General features: G+C 38.6%; 6 protein-coding genes across 7 annotated transcripts in view; 1 reads left to right on the forward strand and 5 right to left on the reverse strand.

The window, feature by feature from the left end:
• The window catches only part of LOC111458787 (cell division topological specificity factor homolog, chloroplastic-like), a 10,890-nt gene extending 6,508 nt beyond the window's left edge, over nucleotides 1-4,382 (reverse strand). Inside the window, exon 1 of the mRNA XM_023101597.1 lies at nucleotides 4,378-4,382. The gene's annotated coding sequence lies outside the window, so the exon portion shown is untranslated. The remainder of the gene's footprint in view (nucleotides 1-4,377) is intronic.
• Nucleotides 3,263-9,637, forward strand: LOC111458781. 2 transcript variants are annotated; one of them, XM_023101590.1, is made up of 4 exons: nucleotides 3,263-3,631; nucleotides 5,876-6,111; nucleotides 6,201-6,960; nucleotides 7,201-9,582. In XM_023101590.1, exons 2-4 carry the CDS (start codon nucleotides 5,878-5,880, stop codon nucleotides 9,351-9,353), a joined length of 3,147 nt encoding a protein of 1,048 aa, XP_022957358.1. In that variant the 5' UTR covers nucleotides 3,263-3,631; nucleotides 5,876-5,877; the 3' UTR covers nucleotides 9,354-9,582. The 2 variants fall into 2 exon arrangements, with proteins under 2 accessions (XP_022957358.1, XP_022957359.1); XM_023101591.1 differs by lacking the exon at nucleotides 3,263-3,631 and adding an exon at nucleotides 4,946-5,590 and having other exon boundaries at nucleotides 7,201-9,637.
• Nucleotides 9,638-10,580: 943 nt separating this feature from the next.
• Nucleotides 10,581-12,298, reverse strand: LOC111458784 (UDP-glycosyltransferase 13-like). Its single transcript, XM_023101593.1, has one exon. It carries the CDS (start codon nucleotides 12,098-12,100, stop codon nucleotides 10,712-10,714), a length of 1,389 nt encoding a protein of 462 aa, XP_022957361.1. The 5' UTR covers nucleotides 12,101-12,298; the 3' UTR covers nucleotides 10,581-10,711.
• An 8-nt stretch (nucleotides 12,299-12,306) lies between these two features.
• LOC111458788 lies at nucleotides 12,307-14,038 on the reverse strand. The gene is made up of 5 exons (XM_023101598.1): nucleotides 13,954-14,038; nucleotides 13,236-13,488; nucleotides 12,926-13,121; nucleotides 12,770-12,851; nucleotides 12,307-12,671 (listed from the first exon to the last, which is right to left on the reverse strand). The coding sequence occupies exons 2-5, from the start codon at nucleotides 13,456-13,458 to the stop codon at nucleotides 12,477-12,479; spliced, it is 696 nt and encodes a 231-aa protein (XP_022957366.1). The 5' UTR covers nucleotides 13,459-13,488; nucleotides 13,954-14,038; the 3' UTR covers nucleotides 12,307-12,476.
• Nucleotides 14,039-14,413: 375 nt separating this feature from the next.
• Nucleotides 14,414-17,192, reverse strand: LOC111458782 (heparanase-like protein 1). The gene is made up of 9 exons (XM_023101592.1): nucleotides 16,976-17,192; nucleotides 16,860-16,896; nucleotides 16,592-16,775; nucleotides 16,362-16,516; nucleotides 15,962-16,195; nucleotides 15,692-15,881; nucleotides 15,492-15,617; nucleotides 14,810-14,909; nucleotides 14,414-14,731 (listed from the first exon to the last, which is right to left on the reverse strand). Exons 1-9 carry the CDS (start codon nucleotides 17,180-17,182, stop codon nucleotides 14,414-14,416), a joined length of 1,551 nt encoding a protein of 516 aa, XP_022957360.1. The 5' UTR covers nucleotides 17,183-17,192.
• A 1,574-nt stretch (nucleotides 17,193-18,766) lies between these two features.
• LOC111458785 (LRR receptor-like serine/threonine-protein kinase GSO1) overlaps nucleotides 18,767-19,877 on the reverse strand; it is a 3,732-nt gene continuing 2,621 nt past the window's right edge. Inside the window, exons 9-11 of the mRNA XM_023101594.1 lie at nucleotides 19,732-19,803; nucleotides 19,109-19,180; nucleotides 18,767-19,035 (exon numbers count right to left, since the gene is read on the reverse strand). Of these exons, the coding sequence (XP_022957362.1) occupies nucleotides 18,945-19,035; nucleotides 19,109-19,180; nucleotides 19,732-19,803 (235 nt within the window). The 3' untranslated portion in view covers nucleotides 18,767-18,944. The remainder of the gene's footprint in view (nucleotides 19,036-19,108; nucleotides 19,181-19,731; nucleotides 19,804-19,877) is intronic.

A 19,877-nucleotide genomic window follows, 5' to 3' on the forward strand; every position in this document is an offset into this window, starting at 1 on the left:
AAAAAAAAAAAAAAAAAAAAAAAAAAAAAAAAAAAAAAAAAAAAAAAAAAAAAAAAAAAAAAGTATAATGGAGAAATTTGGGGGTTTGGATGGGTTCAGTTTAAGCGACAAACAAAGGCCCGCCAGACCTGTGGGGGAGTGAACACAGGCACCGGATGGGTTCAGTTTAAGCGACAAACAAAGGCCCCCCAGACCTGTGGGGGAGTGAACACAGGCACCACATAACGCGCTTGCCAGTCTATCTCTGCACAGACATACACCTCATTTTTCTCTTAATATTATTTATTTATTTATTTAATATTATAAATCTTCAACCTAACGAGCTCCATACACGAGTACGTTAAGGTCATCTCAAACATTTTTTCTATAATGGAAGAGGATCGACTCTTTGATTGAACGAAGGAGCTCCCACTTACACCATAATGTTCAAAATTAAACATGCATATAACCTATTAAATTGAAAGCACTTAGTCAGAAGAGTCCATACCGGACCAAGGGCAAGGACTCTAGTACAATCGAGCATAAATATTAATTTTGATGATAAAATAAATTAAGTTGTTTTTAAGTATTGAAAGGGTATTTTAGACATTTAGTACGGAGATGGGAGCATAAGGTATAACGTGTTTATCATCGCATTTGTGGTTTACAGAATAATAAGGGGAATATGAATGCGGATGAGCATGAATTATATTATACCAAACTTTTCTCTCTTTTTATTTTATTTTATTTATTATTGTTATTATTTTGAGGCGGCATTATGAATTGATATTTCCACTTTTTCGGACATCCCCAGATTAACGTGTGATGCTCCACGTACATTTCATATGAACAAATTGGGCCCACACTGAGATGCACTACTAAATATAATTCAATTAACTTTTTTCCTCCTTTTTTAAATATAATTATTGAATATACCTCAATAGGTTATATGTTTTTATGGGCTAGTTACGACCAGTGAAAATTAATTTGAATTATAAATTAGTTTTTTTAATAAATTTTTTATTTTTTTTAAAGCTAAATTAATTAAAATATCTCTAAATTTTGTATTTGGTTTATAAAATACCTTTAAACCTTAAAAAAAAAACAAAAAAAATCTACCCATTAAAATTTTCCTTTGATAAAAAAAAAGTTTTAAAACATTATTAATATCAATATATGGATGAAAACGGATCAACACCTCATAAATTAGGTAAAAACATTTTAATATTAGTTTTAAAAGTTGATTAATATTTTTGAAATATGATACTAATAATAAATATGTTTTTATTTTTTAAAAGTTAAAAGTAGTTTTTAAAATTAATTTTTTTTTAAAGGAACGAAAGAAACATTTGAAAACTCGAAGCATAATTTTAAATATTTTTTAAAATTAAATGGTATTTTTAAAACAAAATATTATTAAAAGTTCCTATAGAAAGGAATAATATAATTTTTTAACTTTTTTTGAAAGTTGTTATTATTATTAAATTTTTTGAAAATTTAGGAATATATATATATATATTTCTTTTGTATAGTTAAAAAGTATTTTTATTAGTTTAGGAAATACTAAAATAATTAAAGTGATTACATGGCAACCAATAATTGGCGTAGAGAGGAAAAAATAAATATTTTATTATTTATTAATCCCAGAAATATAAGTCTTTTTCTTATTGATTTACTTTTTGTTTTAATACAAAAGATTTTTTAATTTGAAGTAAAAAAGAATATATATATATATAAAAAGAAACTGCGAAACGGAACCAGGGAATCAAACATTCTACCAGACCGCCAATGGAAATGTACCACGTGGTGCTGTTAAAGTCGTATCTGAACGACGTGTTATTTTATCTTGCATTTGAAAATTTATTGATTAAACGCAATTTTTCTTTAAAAACTCCCAGCTGCTCAAAGAGGATAAGCCATCATTTCTTTCTTCGGAAAAATCAATAGTGGCATTTTGGTAATTCCGAAATAGGCACGAGGGCATTTAATAGCAAAACTCAAACCTCAATAATCCTCATCCTCCTCATAGTATCAACTGGACCCCACCCATGTCTGTTATATTAGCCAATAAAAACATTGCTTAAAATGTAGACATTATCAAATAAAATTTGGAGAACAATTTCACTTTCATTTTCTAATATTACTTTTTTTCCCTTCTTCCAATATTGTTTGTTTGTGTGATTTTGGACCAACAGCGAATCGACACATCGTCTTCACGTCCATGCAATCAGAGGCCACTTGGCGAAGTTAAAACTAGTGATAGAGAGTTGATGGATCTGTATTGTCTAATAAATAATACGACTATTGAGAAAACTTACTTGTGCACGTATTTATGCTTTTTATATAGAGATAAATCAAAGCTCGTGAATGGTTCTATAAAGTGGTAGCACACAAACGATGTAACGCTCCATGTCTATGATTTGACATCGGTGTGCGAATACTATCCCCACAAGATTAACTTTTCGGGAGGTTACCCAATAAAAGGCCTCATACATTAATGAAGATCATTCCCTAAATTAGTCGATATGGGACTTTCATCAAACTGTCATGATTATTCATGTATCCTTCATGGTGTAGCAAATTATAACCTTGAGCCTCATGATAGGAAACTTAAACTCATTAGACGAGCTATGCTTGGTGATTGATGGGCTAGCTTAGATTCTCACCTGAATTGACCTAGTCCATTGTGCACGGTCCAAAATCAAATTCCATCTCAACCATTATTATCAAGTAAATCGAATACAATAACAATTTATATATTTTCCCTCTTCATTTTATGCTAATTAATGCTAAATCTCGCCTAAATCACATTGTTGTTGTATGAAAAAATCAAGAGCGACCATGAATCTAACATTAATCATTGAATACTTCGTTAGTAGAGGATTCAGGCGCTGCAGAAACAAAGATGTGTTGTTGTTTGTTCTTGAGAAAATTAAAAAATTAATAATAATAAGAAGAAGAAGAAGAAGAAAAAGGAAAAACATAGTTAGATTTGTTAATGTATTTTAGTGAATAAAGAATGGTTTGAAATTGTATGATATTATAATAAATTAATAAGTGCACCAAAAGCAAGGAAGGTGGAGAGAATCTAGAAATGCCCATTTCTTTTTGTTTATAATTATTATTATTTTTTTTTAATTTTTTTTTTATAGAAACCAGAAAAGTAAAATTATGAACGAAAAAAAGCAGAGAATAAATAGAGACCGGATGTTGACAAATTTCATGTCACTGTTCTTGGAAGGTCGTTCGTCTGTGTGAAGATTTCTTATCTGGGATCTCTCTCTCTTTTCTTTTTTTTTTTCCCAATAAAATTAAAATTAACAACTTATTTCTCTCTCCCTCCCTCAAAATTCTCTCCCTTCCTTACATTCAGAGAGAGAGAGAGAGAGCGAGAGAGAGAGAGTGGCCCAGCAGATCGAAAATCTCCTTTATTTTCTCCACCTCGATGACGATCTAAGCTCTCTCTCTCTCTCTCTCTCTCTCTCTCCCTCTCTCCCTCCCTCACTGCTGTTTCTTTCATCATCTATATATATTTATAATTCTATTTTGCTTCTTATTTGGTTTTCAAGAATTTCCCCTTCTCAAGGTGTTCCTAAATGGCTGAATCCGTAAGGGGTTCTTGAGTTTTCGAATCGGACGATGTGGGTTTAAGGTAATTTTTCCAATCTATTTCTATTTGATTTCTTCTGGGTTCCTTTTGGATTCCGATGATTCCTTTTTCATAGGTTTTCTTAATTTATCTTAATTTCGTGTTCTACTCTCCCACTTTCTATGACTGTTTCCTGCTATCACTCTCACCCTTTTAACCATTTGCCTCTGCATTTTCTTTTTCTAATCATCCTTTTTACTTAAACTGTTTCGCAATTTAACATTCCTGGATTCGATTGTGTTTTGTACATTTGGGAATTTGTGTGTTGTTGAGATTTCGAGACGATATTGATGTTTGATCATAGTTTTATCTTTGGTGTTTCGCTTAGGAAGATTTGATTGCATCCTTGCTTCGATTTTTTGAGTGGTTCCGTTTTTGTTCTCTGATTTGCGTATTAATTTTCAAAGACTTCAAACGATCCATTCGTTCCTGCTCAATATTCAAGATAGAGGACTAATTTTGATGTTGCGTAGCTTAATTGTTCTGGAGTAAGCTTGTATGGAGATTGAGATGATTAGTGGTTTAGCTGCTTGTGTACATTTTGTTAGCAACTGATCTGAACTGCCTCAGTTGAGTTGCTTCATAAGTTTTCATGAGTAATTCCTTTTATCTGTCAGTGGCTTCTTGGAGTTAAAGATGGTTGCCATTTAAGTCCTTGTCTTATGAGCAGCCTTCTGTTAAGTGGTTTGTATGCTCGATATTGTTGGTTCGATTTGTGCATATATCGAGATAACTCGGATTTAGCATACTATACCACTGCCTCTTACTTGCCCCTGAATTTCTCGAGGTCCCAAGTCATTTGCATAGGAGACTCCTTATCTTCTCCCATTATAGTGTTGCTTCAAAGTGGCAACTGTGCATGCTTACTGGTTATAATACTGATGAATGAAATGTCTTCAGGACTTAGATTGCACATTATATCATATACCGGTAGCTCTATTTCGTATGGTTTGTGAGGGTGGAAACTCCAATGTTCTGGGACGTTGGAGCCGTTCATTTAACCTCTGGGGTCGAAGCAAATTGCTTGGATATAGTAGTAATTGCGGTTCTGTTTGATTCTGCACTTGAGACTCTGCATTGTTAGTTTTGCAGTGGTAGTCATCAAACATGATTTCTTAAGTAAGGTCGTTGTAGTTGAAATTTTTGTTCTTTTGGTTTTTGCCCTTTGAGGATATTTCTGTTTTCTTCACCTCAGTGAGATCCCACGTTGGTTGGGGAGGAGAATGAAGCATTCTTTATAAGGGTGTGGAAACCTCTCCTTAGTAGATGCGTTTTAAAAATCTTGAGGGAAAGTCCGAAAAGAAAAGCCCTAAGAAGACAATATCTGCTAGCGGTGGGCTTGGGCTGTTACAGACAGTCCACTAGGCGCTATATATATTTGGGGAAAATAGAAATACAAATAATTATTGTAACATGATTTCTTTCTCTTCATTCCTAGAGTTTGCAATAGACACCTTTTATAAGAACCAATTGGTCTAACGCGAAACCTGAAAGCCTTTTATATGTGTTACACTCAAAATTTTCGATTGGAAATACCTACAAGTTGTTCCCCCTTTATTGAGCATAACCTTCCCTTCAGCAAAGTGGGTTATCTAATCCCTATATTCGAAGCATGTTTTGGGTCTTATGACATGATACCAAACCACAGTGAGCATCCTGGGATTAGTTAAGATACGGAAGAAACCCGTGGCACTTGGTTGACATGAACTGTTCAGATCTGAAACTAGTACACGATATTCTTGCGGGTCACGTGTGCTATGTCTTCAAAGTTGAGACTAGACGGTATAGTCTTGATGTTGAAAACAGGAGGATGGGTGAGATTTTGTTTACAAGGAATATCCGAGAGTCGCTGGGAGGAGAGGCATGAGCTGGACTAAAGGATTACCAGCACATTGGCGAATAGAAGAAGCAACAGTGTAAGGGGGAACAAAAAAAATGAGAGTCATCATCCTTGTTTTAAAGGTACCTCTCAGGACTTCAACTTTTCACCCTTCCCTAGAAAAATTTCCCCAAAATACCTCTTTTTGCTATTATACTTCGATTAAAACTTTATCTCGTTTCGTAATTTGTTCACGACCATTCGGATACTCAAGCTGATGACCATCACTTTCATAGTTGAAGATTCATGTCGTTTCTTGTGTCTGTCTTGACTTATACCTTTAGCTGAGTTATATTTTGTAAAGTGATGTGCTCATATCAATATCCATTATGAACATATAATGATTCAATGAACCTTCAATGACTCAGGAATGGGAACAAAGGTGCAGTATGAACGTTATTTGCCAGGATATCACTCAATGAGGGATCTAAATGAAGAGTCTCATGGTTGTAGCTGGCCTTTATATTACAGTGAAAAATCGTGTCAGAGCAGCCCGTATTATAATGGAATTTTGCCAAGTGCTACCTCCGATGCATATCTAGGTTGTGATAGAGATGCTGTGAAGAGGACAATGCTTCAGCACGAAGCCATATTCAAGAATCAAGTAACATTCATTCCAACTGTTTCTTTGAACCTTCGTTGTTATGATTTTATTGTTTTTTGAGTTTCTTTTCATCTTTTGTTACTAAGCAGGTTTGCGAGCTGCATCGGTTATATATAAAACAGAGAGAGTTAATGAATGATATTAAAAGATCCGAACACAGAGACCCAATGCCGGTAGACATATCATTCTCATCTAGTCCTCTAGCATCTCAAAGTACTCCTGATGGTGCAAGAAAATGGCATCTCCCAAGCTTTCCTCATGCCATTTCTTCTAGTGGCGGACCGTATGCGCCTAGTGTTGAAGATGTAAAATCATCTTTAAGTTCTTTGAAAAAGAATAACAGAAGCGATGGTCTCTTCCTATCCCAAAATGGAACGAGTTCAAAAGACTGTGAGGTACTAGAATCTAAACCCTCAAAGGTTAGGAGGAAAACATTTGATCTTCAACTTCCAGCAGACGAGTACATTGATAGCGAAGAGGGGGAGGTATTTCATGATGAAAAAGTGCCTCCCATGTTGGGTTTCCATTCAAACGGTAACAAGAAATTTGAGATTCAGGGTTGTGTGACGGCAAATCCTGGTGGAAAAAGTGATGTTAAAGGTGCTGCTTTGAGATCTGACTCGTGTTTATGGAACAGATATGGTTTGGCCAATTTAAACGAGCCCATTCAGGTTGAAGAGGCAAATGGGTCCAATTTTTTTGATCTTCCTAGTGCTCGTGGCTCCAGCAATTGGGAGGCTCAAGGCCCCATTGTATCATCTAGGAAGCAAGAAATGTTTCTGAGCTCCAGTAATGAAGGTGGACATGCAACAAATAGAAGAGCGGCATTCCCTAACATCTTTGAAGCAGGTAATATTTCTTCTTTATATTGCATTAGCGTTCTTAAAACTTTCATGCAAGGATTTTCGGCTTTTGCAGTTCCCCGAACTGTCTTTAGTCAGTCATGTTTAATGCTTGGAGTATATGAACGGATTGGTAACTACGTTAACTAGAAATCTCGACCTGGAGTGTCTTTCTTGTGTACATAGCAGTAGTTTGCTTTAAAAAAGTTGTCACTTTTTTTTATACCCTTAGCCTCTTTTATTTCAGGACGTAGTAAGGAAAGCGAGAAACCCGTTACTCGTGGTCAGATGGAAAATTTTCATGTATTTTCTAATCCTATGCAAGTTCCACTAAACAAGTTTCATGAACCTCCAGTTTTCTATGTCAATGATAGAAGCAAGGTTCAACAGGAGTTGGACAGGCCAGTTAGTGATTTGCATTTATCCAAAAGAAGTTATGAAATGTCTAATACTGGGGATCCTGGTTATCTTTTAGCTTCGCAGACATCTCGTACATATCCTATCGCTCCTTCTTTGGACGTGGGTAAGTCTTGGGCTCACTCTGGTTCATCTTGGGAAAAGCCAAATGGCAACGGCTCCCAGAAGTCAACATCAGGTCATACACAACCGTGTTTCAAATTGTCTGCTGCTGTGCACAAGAGTTTTCCTTCATCAGCCCAGAACAATAGAATTTTTGGAGATAGATGGCATTTGAGTAGTGACTCTAGATCAAACCCTGGGTCTGGTTGTGATACTCCTTACCAGAATGGACTCTATCTCGGGTCTACGTCTGGCTCCAACGGAGGAGTTCTCGCCTCTACCGTAAGGCACGACCATGCTGCAAACTATTACAAGGGCTCTGGTTGTGTGGGCACGAATTCTCCGAAAGACATTAACTTGAATGTAATGCTCTCAAACAGTTTATCTAATGAGGCAGGTCAACAACCAAACTACCGGACCAGAGAGGCAGAACCAAACAATGAGGACCATCATAATGTATTACCATGGTCAAGGGCTGTACCTGCTAGTAAGAATGAAACGATCAATTCAAGCAGATTATCAATGACTGCAGAGCTTAATTTTGGGCTCTCTCCAAAGAACCAGTTTTCCAAAAGAAACGAAGCTGAACATGGCGGTAAAGTTGAATGTTGTCCGAACATTGAGTCTAATTCACGTTGTAGTAACATTGAGCCCAGAACGTCAGAACACGGTGAATGTCGGAGTAACAGAAAACTTCTTGGGTTTCCCTTTTTTGAAGGGCCATGCATTTCTAAGAATGAGTCATTTTCTGTTACATCCCCATCGGCACCTCTTCCTAATCCATCTGAGAATGAAGTGGACGATAAACGGAAAACTAGAGTACTTGATATCAATTTGCCTTGTGATCCTGTTTTTGATTCGGATAATGCTACTACCGGAGCTCTGGCTGTCGAGAATAGAAAGGACACAAAGATCTCTACTGTTAGAGTTCATATTGATTTGAACTCATGTGTCAGTGATGAAGAAGCTTCTATGAGACCTCTACCCTTGGCTTCTTCAAGTGCCAAGGAAAAGGTCATGGTAGAGATAGATTTAGAAGCCCCGGCACTGCCCGAGACTGAAGACGACATAATTGCAGAGGAAGAATCTGTAGAAAAACATCACGAACGGCGATCACAATCTCCTCAGCATATGGCTGTTGATATACAGGATGATCTTATGGCTGTAGCAGCAGAAGCAATAGTTGTCATCTCTTCTTGTGGTCATTCCTGTCATTTGGATGATACTGTTAGCAACGCGTTGGAAGATTCTTCGAGCGACCCCCTAAATTGGTTTGCCGAGGTAGTTTCCACACACGGAGATGATAAGCACACCAAGTCTGACACTGTATTTAGAGACAAAGAAGGCAAGGATAATGGTGAATCCTCTTTGAAAGGGATTGATTACTTCGAATACATGACTTTGAGGCTGGCGGAGGTCGGTGAAGAAGACTACATCCCGAAGCCCTTGGTCCCAGAAAATATGGAAATTGAAGAATCTGGAACCAATTTGTTGCAAAATCGATCCCGAAAGGGCCAGACGAGGAGAGGTAGGCAGCGAAGGGACTTCCAGAAGGATATCCTTCCAGGCCTTTCTTCACTATCAAGGCATGAGGTTACAGAAGATCTTCAGACATTTGGTGGCCTAATGCGAGCAACAGGCCACTCCTGGCATTCGGGAGTGACGAGGAGGAACTCTACTAGAAACGGTTGCGGTAGGGGAAGACGACGATCAGCGATCAGTCCCCCACCAGCTGTGCATTCAGAATGTAATCAGCCGATACAGCAACTAAGTAACATTGAAATGGTTCTGGAGGATGGAAGCCTGAGTGGTTGGGGCAAGACAACTAGACGGCCCCGTCGACAGAGATGCCCGGCTGGAACGCTCCGCCTGTCCCTTTAACTTAATGAATGGTAGGAGGCTTTGATTTATTAACTGAGGAAGGAAGCTGGGAAGTAATTTGTATGGCTCTATAGGTTGAGATTTAAGGTCCATGGAGCACACAGCCCTCCTCCTGTTTCTCTTTTTTGTACATTTGATAGCAGCAGAAGTATTTGGGTTGTGTGCGCGTCTGCCAATTCTGTATTATTATTATTAATTCATAAATAATGTTGCATGATTTGTTCCCACCAGAGTTCGTTCCCTAAACCTGTGAGCTATTATTATTCAATCTGTTATGATCTTCATATGAACCATTATTCTTTTCTGATATTTCATTTGCAAGTTGGTTAGGGTTACAGTTTTATAGTTGGAAAAATGGGAAAGTGAGGCACACGCGCGGGGATGGGGATGGGGAAGGAGAAGCATGTCGGCTTCCAAGTCCATTTGGTTGGTACACAGACAGTTTCCTTATTATTAATAATGAGTGGGTCCCATAATCTCTTTCCTGTTTCAAAGTTGTCGTCCAATCATATTCTTCCATTTCCCATTCTCTCACTCACTCGCTGTCCACACCCCTTATGTCACGTGTTCTCTCCTTTTCCATTTATTCTTTAATACTTTTTTTTAATAATGTTTAAATTATCACATTTTCCACGTCTAACTTTTGAGATTTATTTAATTTTGGCTTATTTCGGTGTCTTAAACTAATTTTTTTTATTACTAACAACAGCCCGGTGTTGTTCCCCTCTCCAATAGATATGATGAGATTTCACCATCCACATCCTTGGAGGCTAGCGTCCTCGCTACCACATTGTCTAGTGTCTGGCTCTGGTTGCTTTCTACGGTAAAGACGTAGATTGTCCTCTTGTGAATTTTATAGCAGAAGAAATCGGGTTAAACCACGAAGGTAGGAGTGAATCTGATTGTAAAAGCTCTCGGAAATCCATGAACAAACCTTGGTGTTCTTTCAGCATACGATTTCTCGTTTTGGTTTGTTTCCGTTCATAATCGATCGTCGAACGCTTGTGAGTGTAGAGCATGAGTTCCTCCAGCGAGCGTGGTTTTTGGTCTCAAATCTTCGACGACTTCTCCCTTCGACAACCCGAGCTCCTTGTTGCTTCCTCAACCAGTAAGCTCCCAATGTGACTGAGATCTTTTGCCGCTTGCCCTCTGTAGAAAGGGGTTTCACACCCTAATAAAAATTCGGTCCAATTTCCGTATCTAATTAGAGTTTAGAGCCAATTTGTATTCAGATTAAACAAGTCTAATTGTAATTGATCCATCACATAATGGGCCTTGTAATAACCAAGTCTTATATTATTCATAATTGCTATCTTATTCTATATCTCAATCCTAAACAACCTTTGAACAGCCCTTCTTCAAATGCCCTTGCTCCACCTTCCAATCAGCCGTTCAATTGCTCTGTCACAGCTTCCTCCCACAGCCACAGCCTTCGCCGCCTCCTCTTTAAGCTCTGCAGCTCGTGCTCTCAAGACATCACTCTCCATCAGCTCCTTAATCCTCCCACCAAGTTCCTCGCCCTTCACCACACATTTATGGCCCCATCCCCATTTTTCAACCCACATTCCAACCCCTTTCTTTGCAACCAATCCTGCATTGATCATCTGGTCCCCGTTTTGAGGCCACGCCAAAACTGGCACCCCCTTCAACGCCGCTTCCATCACCGAGTTCCACCCACAATGGCTCACAAACCCACCCACCGCTCTGTGCCCCAAAATTTCCTCCTGATTTACCCATTCCTTCAATACCATCCCCTTCTCCTCCAATTTCTCCATCAGTTCTTCCCCCACTACCTCCTCTAACCCCTCTTTGTCTTCCTTGTCCACCACTTTATCTTTCACTATCCACAGGAATTTGTACCCACTCGAAGCCAACCCAATTCCGATCTCTTTGATTTGCTCTCTCGAAGCGGCGGTCCGGCTGCCGAAGCTCGCGAAAACCACCGATCTGGGAGGTAACTTCTCCAGCCATTTTATGGGAGACTTCCCCTCTGGATTCTCAAACTCACATGGCAGCAATGGTCCTATGGGTACCACTGGCGGCAATCCATCCAGTACCTTCCCACTGTTGAGTGCAGCAACAGTATCTCCTTCCATTGCGTCCATCGCATTGATCAAAACCCCATTCAGTTCTTTGATCCTCCGACCATCTTGCGTAAAAATTTTGTTGAAGATGCTATTATCGACAAGCAGGGGAGGAGGGAGCGATGTTTTGGGAATTGAACCAATCGCAGGAATGTGAATCAAATCGCCAGATGGGTCAGACATTTTAACAAACGGGTAATAGGCAAAGAGAGAGAACATTATAGCAGAGGAGGTGAAGAGCACGTAATTGGGTATCTTAAGGGTCGCAGAAAGCACAAGAGCAGAGGAAATCAAGCTCACATCACAGACAAGGGCGGACAGAGGCGGAGAGAGGGCAGAAAGGGGAGAAGTGAGAAGATGAACCGATCGACGAATGGCTTCAAATTGAAGAAAAAAAGGGTCATCGGAGTTCGCGACAAGAGGGTCAAGAGATACGATATGGAACTTGAGCTCAGTGATTTGGGGGAAAGCAGAGACGAATCGGGAAATGAGTTGCGACTCAGCAGAAGAGACGGCAGGATGAGAAGTGATGAGGGTAAGCTTGCAGTGATGGCGGAGGAGAGCGGCAGCCAGTCTGAGAAAGGGAACAAGATGGCCCATGCCAGCACTTGGGAACAGAGCAACATGGGTGAGGTCGCCGGAGGGCTGATCGGAAGTTGACATTTCCGGAGGTTGAAGGAAGGGAAGTAGTAGAAAGGGCTATATAGTAAGGAGTAAAGGAGCGTGAATCTTGAATGGGAGTGATTAATGGACGGCATCAAGAGTAGGAAGGCGCAGCGCTATAGAGAGCCGCTTCTCCTACCTACCCCACACACACACACACACACACATACCTACCACACACACACACACACACACACACACACACCAAGAAAATCTTTAATTTTGAGATCAGCTTCAACAATTTTCCTAAAAACAGATTAAAACAGAGAACCCATCTGACAGAAACTTGAATTATGGATTATTTTTGTTCTCAAAGCATTCATTCAGTAGTTAAGCGTACAAAATAAGAGAAGATCAACGGAGCTATCAATGTTCATCAGCAGCAGCAAGCAAGGGGAAGCTTCCCTGTCTGTCTGATAATATCTGCTCTCTGCTTAGCCTTCAGAATCTCCTTCTTCTTCTTCTGCTCTGCTTTGGTTCTTGCTTCTCCTCCTATTTTCTTTATGAACTCCATGTCTTCCTCCAGCTTTCTTCTTCCCTTTATCCTCTTACTCTTCTTCATTCCCTCAGCCTTCAAATGTTTAAAACAGAGTCAATCACTGTTCATCAATATCGCCTCTGTCTCAATTGTTCTAACAAACATTAAACACAGACAAACTGTTCATGAACCTGCGATGCTTCAAATTTGCGCATGGCTTTGTCCTTCTTCTTGCTTTCCCAGTAACAAATTCTTTCGTCCACCTTCTGGTATCTGAAATTTTCTCCAGTTTTAGTAATGGGTATTGTTCGTTAAGATATGATAGGCAATGGAGAAGAACAGAGTACCTTTCTTGGATTTTACCCAGCTCTGCCTTTTCCCACAGATCTGCTTTCGTTTCAGAAGGCAGGGTTTGTGGCTTTCCAGGGACTGCTACTGCTCTCTCTGGTTCTGTTCTTCCGCCGCCGGAGATGTTGTTGATGGCGGCCGGAGAAGGGTTGGTTGTGTATTCTATTGGTCTCTGTTTTTCCTGTTCGGAGTTTACTGTCACCATATTTCTCAATCATTACATTCAAATCGAAATTTTGCTAAAAACCATATTTTTATGTCAGAATTGTAAACCATGTGGGTTAAAATTATATTGAAAATTTAAGAAACCTGAGAACGGCTGGGGAATCTTATCAGGTTCCGGCGCCGGACGTGGAGGGGGTGTACGATTGTCCTCCTTGACGTTCTTTGTCTTCTGGAACGACGACGTTTCAGGATGATCGACATTCTTTATGGGTCCCGATTCTTCAACAGAAAGAATGGCAAAGGCGGCGGCTGCTACGGCGGTTACACCCTCTATTCCGTCGTCGGGGAATTCATTCCCTCGACTCATTTGCCGCGAGAATTGCCTTCCCAACCAGTCCTGCACAAACCATAAACATTTTCAGAAACGCCGTTTTCTTGTCTAAATTCTAATAATGCTCGTCAACTTTTAAACTCTAACCATGCTAGTTCTTTATTTTAGAAAGTTCTCGTGAGATCCCACGTTAGGAAAGGTCGTTCTCGTGAGATCCCACATAAGAAAGTTCGTTCTCGGGAGATCCCGCGTCATCAATTGAAAAGAGTCATGAGATCCCACGTAAGGAAGGAAGTTCGTTCGTTCTCGTGAGATTCCATGTCATCAGTTGAAAAGAGTTTGAGATCCACGTAAGGAAGTTCTTCTCATGAGATCCCATGTGATCAATTGGAAAGAGTAGTAAAGAAGTTTGGGTGGTTGATCAACCAATAAGGGCATAGATATCTCTCCGATAAATGTTTTTTAAAAACATGGTAAAAAAGTCCGAAAAAAAAAAATCACAAAGTAGACCGTATCTAGTACAAATTTTACCTATGAAAGATCGGGAATTCCGAGGAGTCAAGTATGTCCGTCGTGTCGAGTCCAGGATACTCCGACCTGCAACCACTAGTTAGAGAGAGAGAGAGAGAGAGAGGGCGAGAGAAACAGGCTAGTTATTATATTCTTGAACCCAAAAGGATTCAATAAATACCCAATCTGTTTGAGATAATTAGCCCAGAAAATTGATTTCTTGTGTCCGAGGAAACCGGAAATTATAGTCATGGCGTAGTAGAGGAGACATCCAATTAATGGGTTCGGATCTTTGAAAATTTCTTCAAAAAATTCTTAAAGTGATCTGAAAGAACCCCCCTGATTCAGTTTCTTTTCGTTTGGATTTAGCATTTAATAGCTCTGGAGAAGCAACCAAGAACGGAAGAAGAAGAAGAAATGAACAGCTAAAATCTCCTAATCTGAAACGCTAATTCTAAAACCTATCTAAAAAGCAACAAACTCAGGCGCAAGCAGCTGCTTTGAAGTCTTTAATGGTGACAAAGACGTAGGAATTAGGGGCGACTGACACGGCAGAAGTGGGATCCACCAGCTTGGGCGACATGCCGGGAATGTCCAACTTGGGTGTCAGCTGCAGAGGAGATCCGTTGAGGAGCATCACGTCGCTTTGAATATCGCCGTCTTTGGGACTCAAGTGGTACTCTTCTCTTGCCTGTAATCGCCCGCCCATGGCGTTGGGATAAAGCCTTCTTTCGCTCACAATCTTCACATCATAGCTCGTCGAGTTCGACATGTTGATTAGAAGCACTGTCACGCCGTCCTGTAAACATAATAATAATGATTTTAAAAAAAAACCCTGTTTTTTATTTTTCTAAATATAAAAAGTTGAGAAAATTACGTTGTTCTTGGTGCAGTGAGAATAGACACGAAGATATGGAGAGCTGTCGTGGGACGCCGACAGGACCTTCGTTCCCATTAGTCTGTGCCATAGAAGTGCGCTGTTTCCAGCCAACCAAAATGTTAATGCGCCATCTTGAATGGTCCAACAGACGTGGACTCTCTTCTAACCCGATTCTCCCCTCGGACAAAGTATACTATGGAGCCCAAGTGCAGTCAAAATTGACTGTTGTTTAGTAGATTTGATCTATAGTTAGGGGATAATACATACCAAAAGGTACGAAGAAGGAACGTGCATAAGAGTATTTAATCAATCCACCCTTATAACCTATTCACATTAGTGAAGCAACTAGATGCATAAGGGAAGTGCACGTTTGTGAGACCTTAGTTGGGATGCATAGGCTCCAGACTTGAGTTGAACATTTGAGAATTCTATTGACATTGTTAAGTTAAGCTCTCAAACAAAGTACATAACAGCCTCTTCTTGGGCTTATGAAACTCTCAAACAGCCTTCTCGATTCCTAGAGCTCTCAAACAAAGTACACATTTTGTTCGTTCATCACTCTTGACTACACTGATATGGTTATACTTTTGGTTCTTTTAAAAGATCTCGTATCAATAGAGATGTATTGGTAACCAATGATTAAACCCTTAATTAGGGGCTTATCTCAATCAAAATTTACCTGTAATAATCTGGATTAGGGATGAACGAAGTGGTATTAAGCAGGCCATAGTTTCCACCGATCAAAGCTTGTCTACAATAAACATGATGATTGAACGTGGCCGTCATCCCCAATTGATCCAAGTACCTTAATCAATCAAACAATAAACTAATTAGTGGATAATTCATTCATTAATCCCCAATTAAACCAGATTCACCAACCAGAAGCCATCAGCAAAGGTATGAGAAACAGTTCTGCCACCACTGTTGTAAGCGCCACCAGATTCACCAATCCAAGGCTTAGACCACGGCCCAAAGCTGGCTGAAACGTCCGCAGCTTCCTTGAAAGTTTGAGCAATTTGATCCAAAACATAAGGGTCTCGAACCTTATAGATAAGCTCAGGATCAACCCCTGCATACAAAATATCATGCACGAACTTTTCAGATCATGGGTAAGAACATCAAATCCGCCATTAATGGAGTGTCATATACCTGGACCAAGATTGTAAATATGGTGGGTGACTCCATCAACAGCGTTGGGTTCAGTGTTTTGAAGGAAGGTCTTGAACCATTCTCTGTCAAAGAACCCAGCAGGGCCCAGAATTTTGGGTCTGTTGTTGGCATCAGGATAAACTTCTTCCACTACCTGTCTCATGAGAGTAAGATCCTTGGCGTATTGATCAGCCTCAAGCCTTGCAGAAACCCCACTACCAGAAAGCTCATTTCCTGTTCATTTCAAACCCAAAACTCAGTCAAATCAGAAGGATTTCCCCTTCAAAGTAAGATTTTGGGCATTACCCAGTTCATAAAAGATCATTTCCTGTCCATTTCAAATCCAAAACTCAGTCAAATTACAAGGATTTCCCCTTCAAAGTAAGATTTTGGGCATTACCCAGTTCATAAGAATCGATTTGGTAGCCTTTAGAGGCAGTGTATCGAATGAAATCTCGAGCATTACGTGGATCCCAATCACCAACCCATGTGCCTTTTCCATCATTGGATGGTTTTTTACCGATTAGAGCGTTCAAACCAAACGTAATCCGAGCCCTGCAACAAAAAAAGCATCGACTTTTACTCTGTTTTTACTCTGTTTTTAATGATGTTTTTTGGTTGATTACTTACGAGGTTTTGTTGAACATATCGCTAAGTTCATCCCATCTTTCCATGTGGAAACAACCTTTGCTGAATCCGAACAAACCATCGTCTTGTTTCTTCATCTGAGGGCACTTTTTGACTGAGTTCCCAACTTTATAAATGATTTGATCTTGAAGTGACCCTCCAACTCGGATTCTCAGAGGATTGAACTCTGAAAAATTAGACAAACATAAGCGAATCCCACGAATGTTATCAAAGAACCAAACATGAAAATCGTGAATAGAAAACTACTAACCCTTGATTGCTTTAGACAAGATAATGTTCTGCAGATCCTGTGGAGGAAAACAGAGCAGCTTCCATGATCAGTTAGAAAACAGAAGAAGAATGAGATGATGGAGAAGAAAAGTATACCAAATTGAGAAGGCCAGCTTTTCCCCAGGGGCATTGGCCGTAATCACATTTATCAGAAGGCCACCAATCCAGAGTAGCACAGATGAAATCATTGTCGGTTTCAGCAATGGTGGTCACTCCTTTCACAGAAACTTTAACAAATTCGGCTAAGATAGAAGAGGAGAATGAAATGAAGCAAAGAGCGAAGAGGAAAGCTTTGGACGCCATTGTTGTTGTGTAGAAGCTTTTGTGAGTGAGATGAGCTAATAAGTGAGGTCTATTTATAGAGAAGAAAATGATAGGATTGTAACAGATTATTACATCACAATTTTGAATTCATGTGATTTCAAAAATTTGCTATTTTTAGAATGGATATATTTTTTTTATAAAGAAAATAATAATTTCAGTTCACCTATAAATTAGTTAGTGGCATATATTTGATTTTTTACGGTTATTTTTTATTTTATTTATGTTAATACTATAAAAAATAAAGGGCATAATCAAAATAATATAAAAAATAAAGGAAGCAACTCATGTTTAGAAGGAAATCTAAATATGAAAGCTCTCTAACTATCCATATTTAATACGAAAGCGCTCGAAAAATTTAGTGTCAATTGGACTCCGAGAGAGCTCACCCATGCCAAATTTAATAGGAAAGTTCACTCTCGGACAAATATAGTGTCAATTGGACTCTAGGAAAGCCCCCAAATTTAGGCCAAATTTAATAGGAAAGCTCACTCTATCAATTGGACTCCAGGAAAAGCTCACCCACGCCAAATTTAGTGTCAATTGCACCCTAGGAAAGCTCAGGCGAAAATTAATAAGAAAGGAAAGGTGTAATTGTAATCTAAGGAGAGGTGTAATTGTAATCTAGACCGTGTCAATTGAACAATTTAATATGAAAGGAATGAAAGGAGATGTGTAATTATAATCTAGACAGTGTCAATTGGACAATTTAATGTGAAAAAAGAACGAAAGGGAAAGGTGTAATAATAATCAAGACAATGTCAATTGGACAATTTAATATGAAAGAAAAACTCACGCCAAATTTAGTGTAATTGTAATTAGACATGTCAATTGGACTCTAATTCTGAATTAGTGTAATTGTAATTAGACAGGGTCAATTGGACTCTAGTTCTGATTAGTGTAATTGTAATTAGACAGGGTCAATTGGACTCTAGTTCTAATTAGTGTAATTGTAATTAGACAGTGTCTTCTCATTAGTGTAATTGTAATTAGATGGTGTCAATTGGACTCTAGTGTAATTTGAAGGTAACTAGACAGTGTCAATTGGACTCTAGTTCTGAATTTGTGTAATTTGAAGGTAACTTTGACTCTAGTTCTGAAGGTAATTAGACATTAGTGTAATTGTAATTAGACAGTGTCAATTGGACTTAGGACTCTAGTTCTAAAGGTAATTAGACAGTGTCTTGGACTTAGGACTCTAGTTCTAAAGGTAATTAGACAGTGTTCGTTCATATAAGATATAAAGCTAGCCAAATTTAGTATCCATATAAGATATAAAGCTGACCAAATTTAGTATCAATCAAACAACAGAAGGACACTCCACATATGTCTGCTCAATCTCATACATCAAATAATGTTGCAATTAATTAAGTACTAAAAATTTCAAATTAAATGGTTTTATAATTAACCTACATTAGATTAAAGATTGTTTTATTAAAAAATGTGTCTTGTAAGTGTTGTTCTATGGGCAAAGAATGAACAAATATTAATCCCTTGGACTTTCTTTAATGCAATGCCAAAGGCTTGTTCATATATTCATAATTTTGGGATTAAAACAATAATTTAACACCTAACAAAATTGTCATTTCATCTCAAAGATACGAAAACTGTAAAGCTACGGTCTCACATAGGGAAGAAGCTTTTTTTTTTCCTTTTGTTCTTTATAATTCCAAGAATAGGAATAACCCTTTGGGTTAAACATAAATATGAAGCTTCAACTTGAATAAAGAATGACAAGCGTGGTTTAAACAAGGAAATCTGCGTCTGAAACTTCAAGAACTTTGTGAAAGCCTATTGGCTTAACACCTTGGCGAAAAGCATTACCCTCGATGAACCTGTCAACCATATTTAGAAATCCAAATGAAAATGGCAGGAAGAATTAAAAGAAAGAAAGAAGAAATAACTCACATCTCTTTTAACAATGGATGTTTGTAGAAGCCATCTGAAATTCTTCCACTAAATTGATTGTAGTCCAAGAACCTGTGAATCAACAAAATTTCCTTCACTACGAATAATATCTTATCAAGCAATGGAGTTGTCAGGATAATGAAAAGTTCGCCCATAGAAGTAATCAGCATTCATATAAATTGTAGGAAGGCAGACCAAGACGGTTAGGAATTACGGATCTCCATAATAGTATGATATTATCCACTTTGAGCATAAGCTCTCATGACTTTGCTTTAGATTTCTCCAAAAGGCCACATACCAATGCAGATGTATTCCTCACTTATAAACCCACGATCATTCCCTAAATTAGCTAATGTGTGACTCCCTCCCAACAATGCTCGACAAAGACGGGATGAAATATGAAAAGACATGGAACCCAATTACTAAGACAGGCTTCAAAAATATGTTATCAGGTGTATTGTGCTTTAGCTAAGGAATGTCGAGCAACAAATATTTTCATATTGAGAGCATTGAAAAGACGTTCTTATAGTTTAGGCAGGAAGAAAAGCAGTAGCAACTTTGAAGATCCGTTACTTTTTCTATTTTGGAGGGAAGCCATGGGAGTCAGGGATTTAAGTACTTACAAATAAGTCAGTCTTGGAATGCGTGCTAATTCAGCGGGAATTATTCCGGACATCTTGTTGTGTGATAGATACCTGACCCGAAAAGGAAAAAAAAAAATAAAAAATCACTTCCATCGACTTCATTACAAAAAAAAAAAAAAAAAAAA

Source organism: Cucurbita moschata, unplaced genomic scaffold (genome assembly GCF_002738365.1).
Source record: "Cucurbita moschata cultivar Rifu unplaced genomic scaffold, Cmos_1.0 Cmo_Scf00021, whole genome shotgun sequence".
Classification (NCBI taxonomy): domain Eukaryota; kingdom Viridiplantae; phylum Streptophyta; class Magnoliopsida; order Cucurbitales; family Cucurbitaceae; genus Cucurbita; species Cucurbita moschata.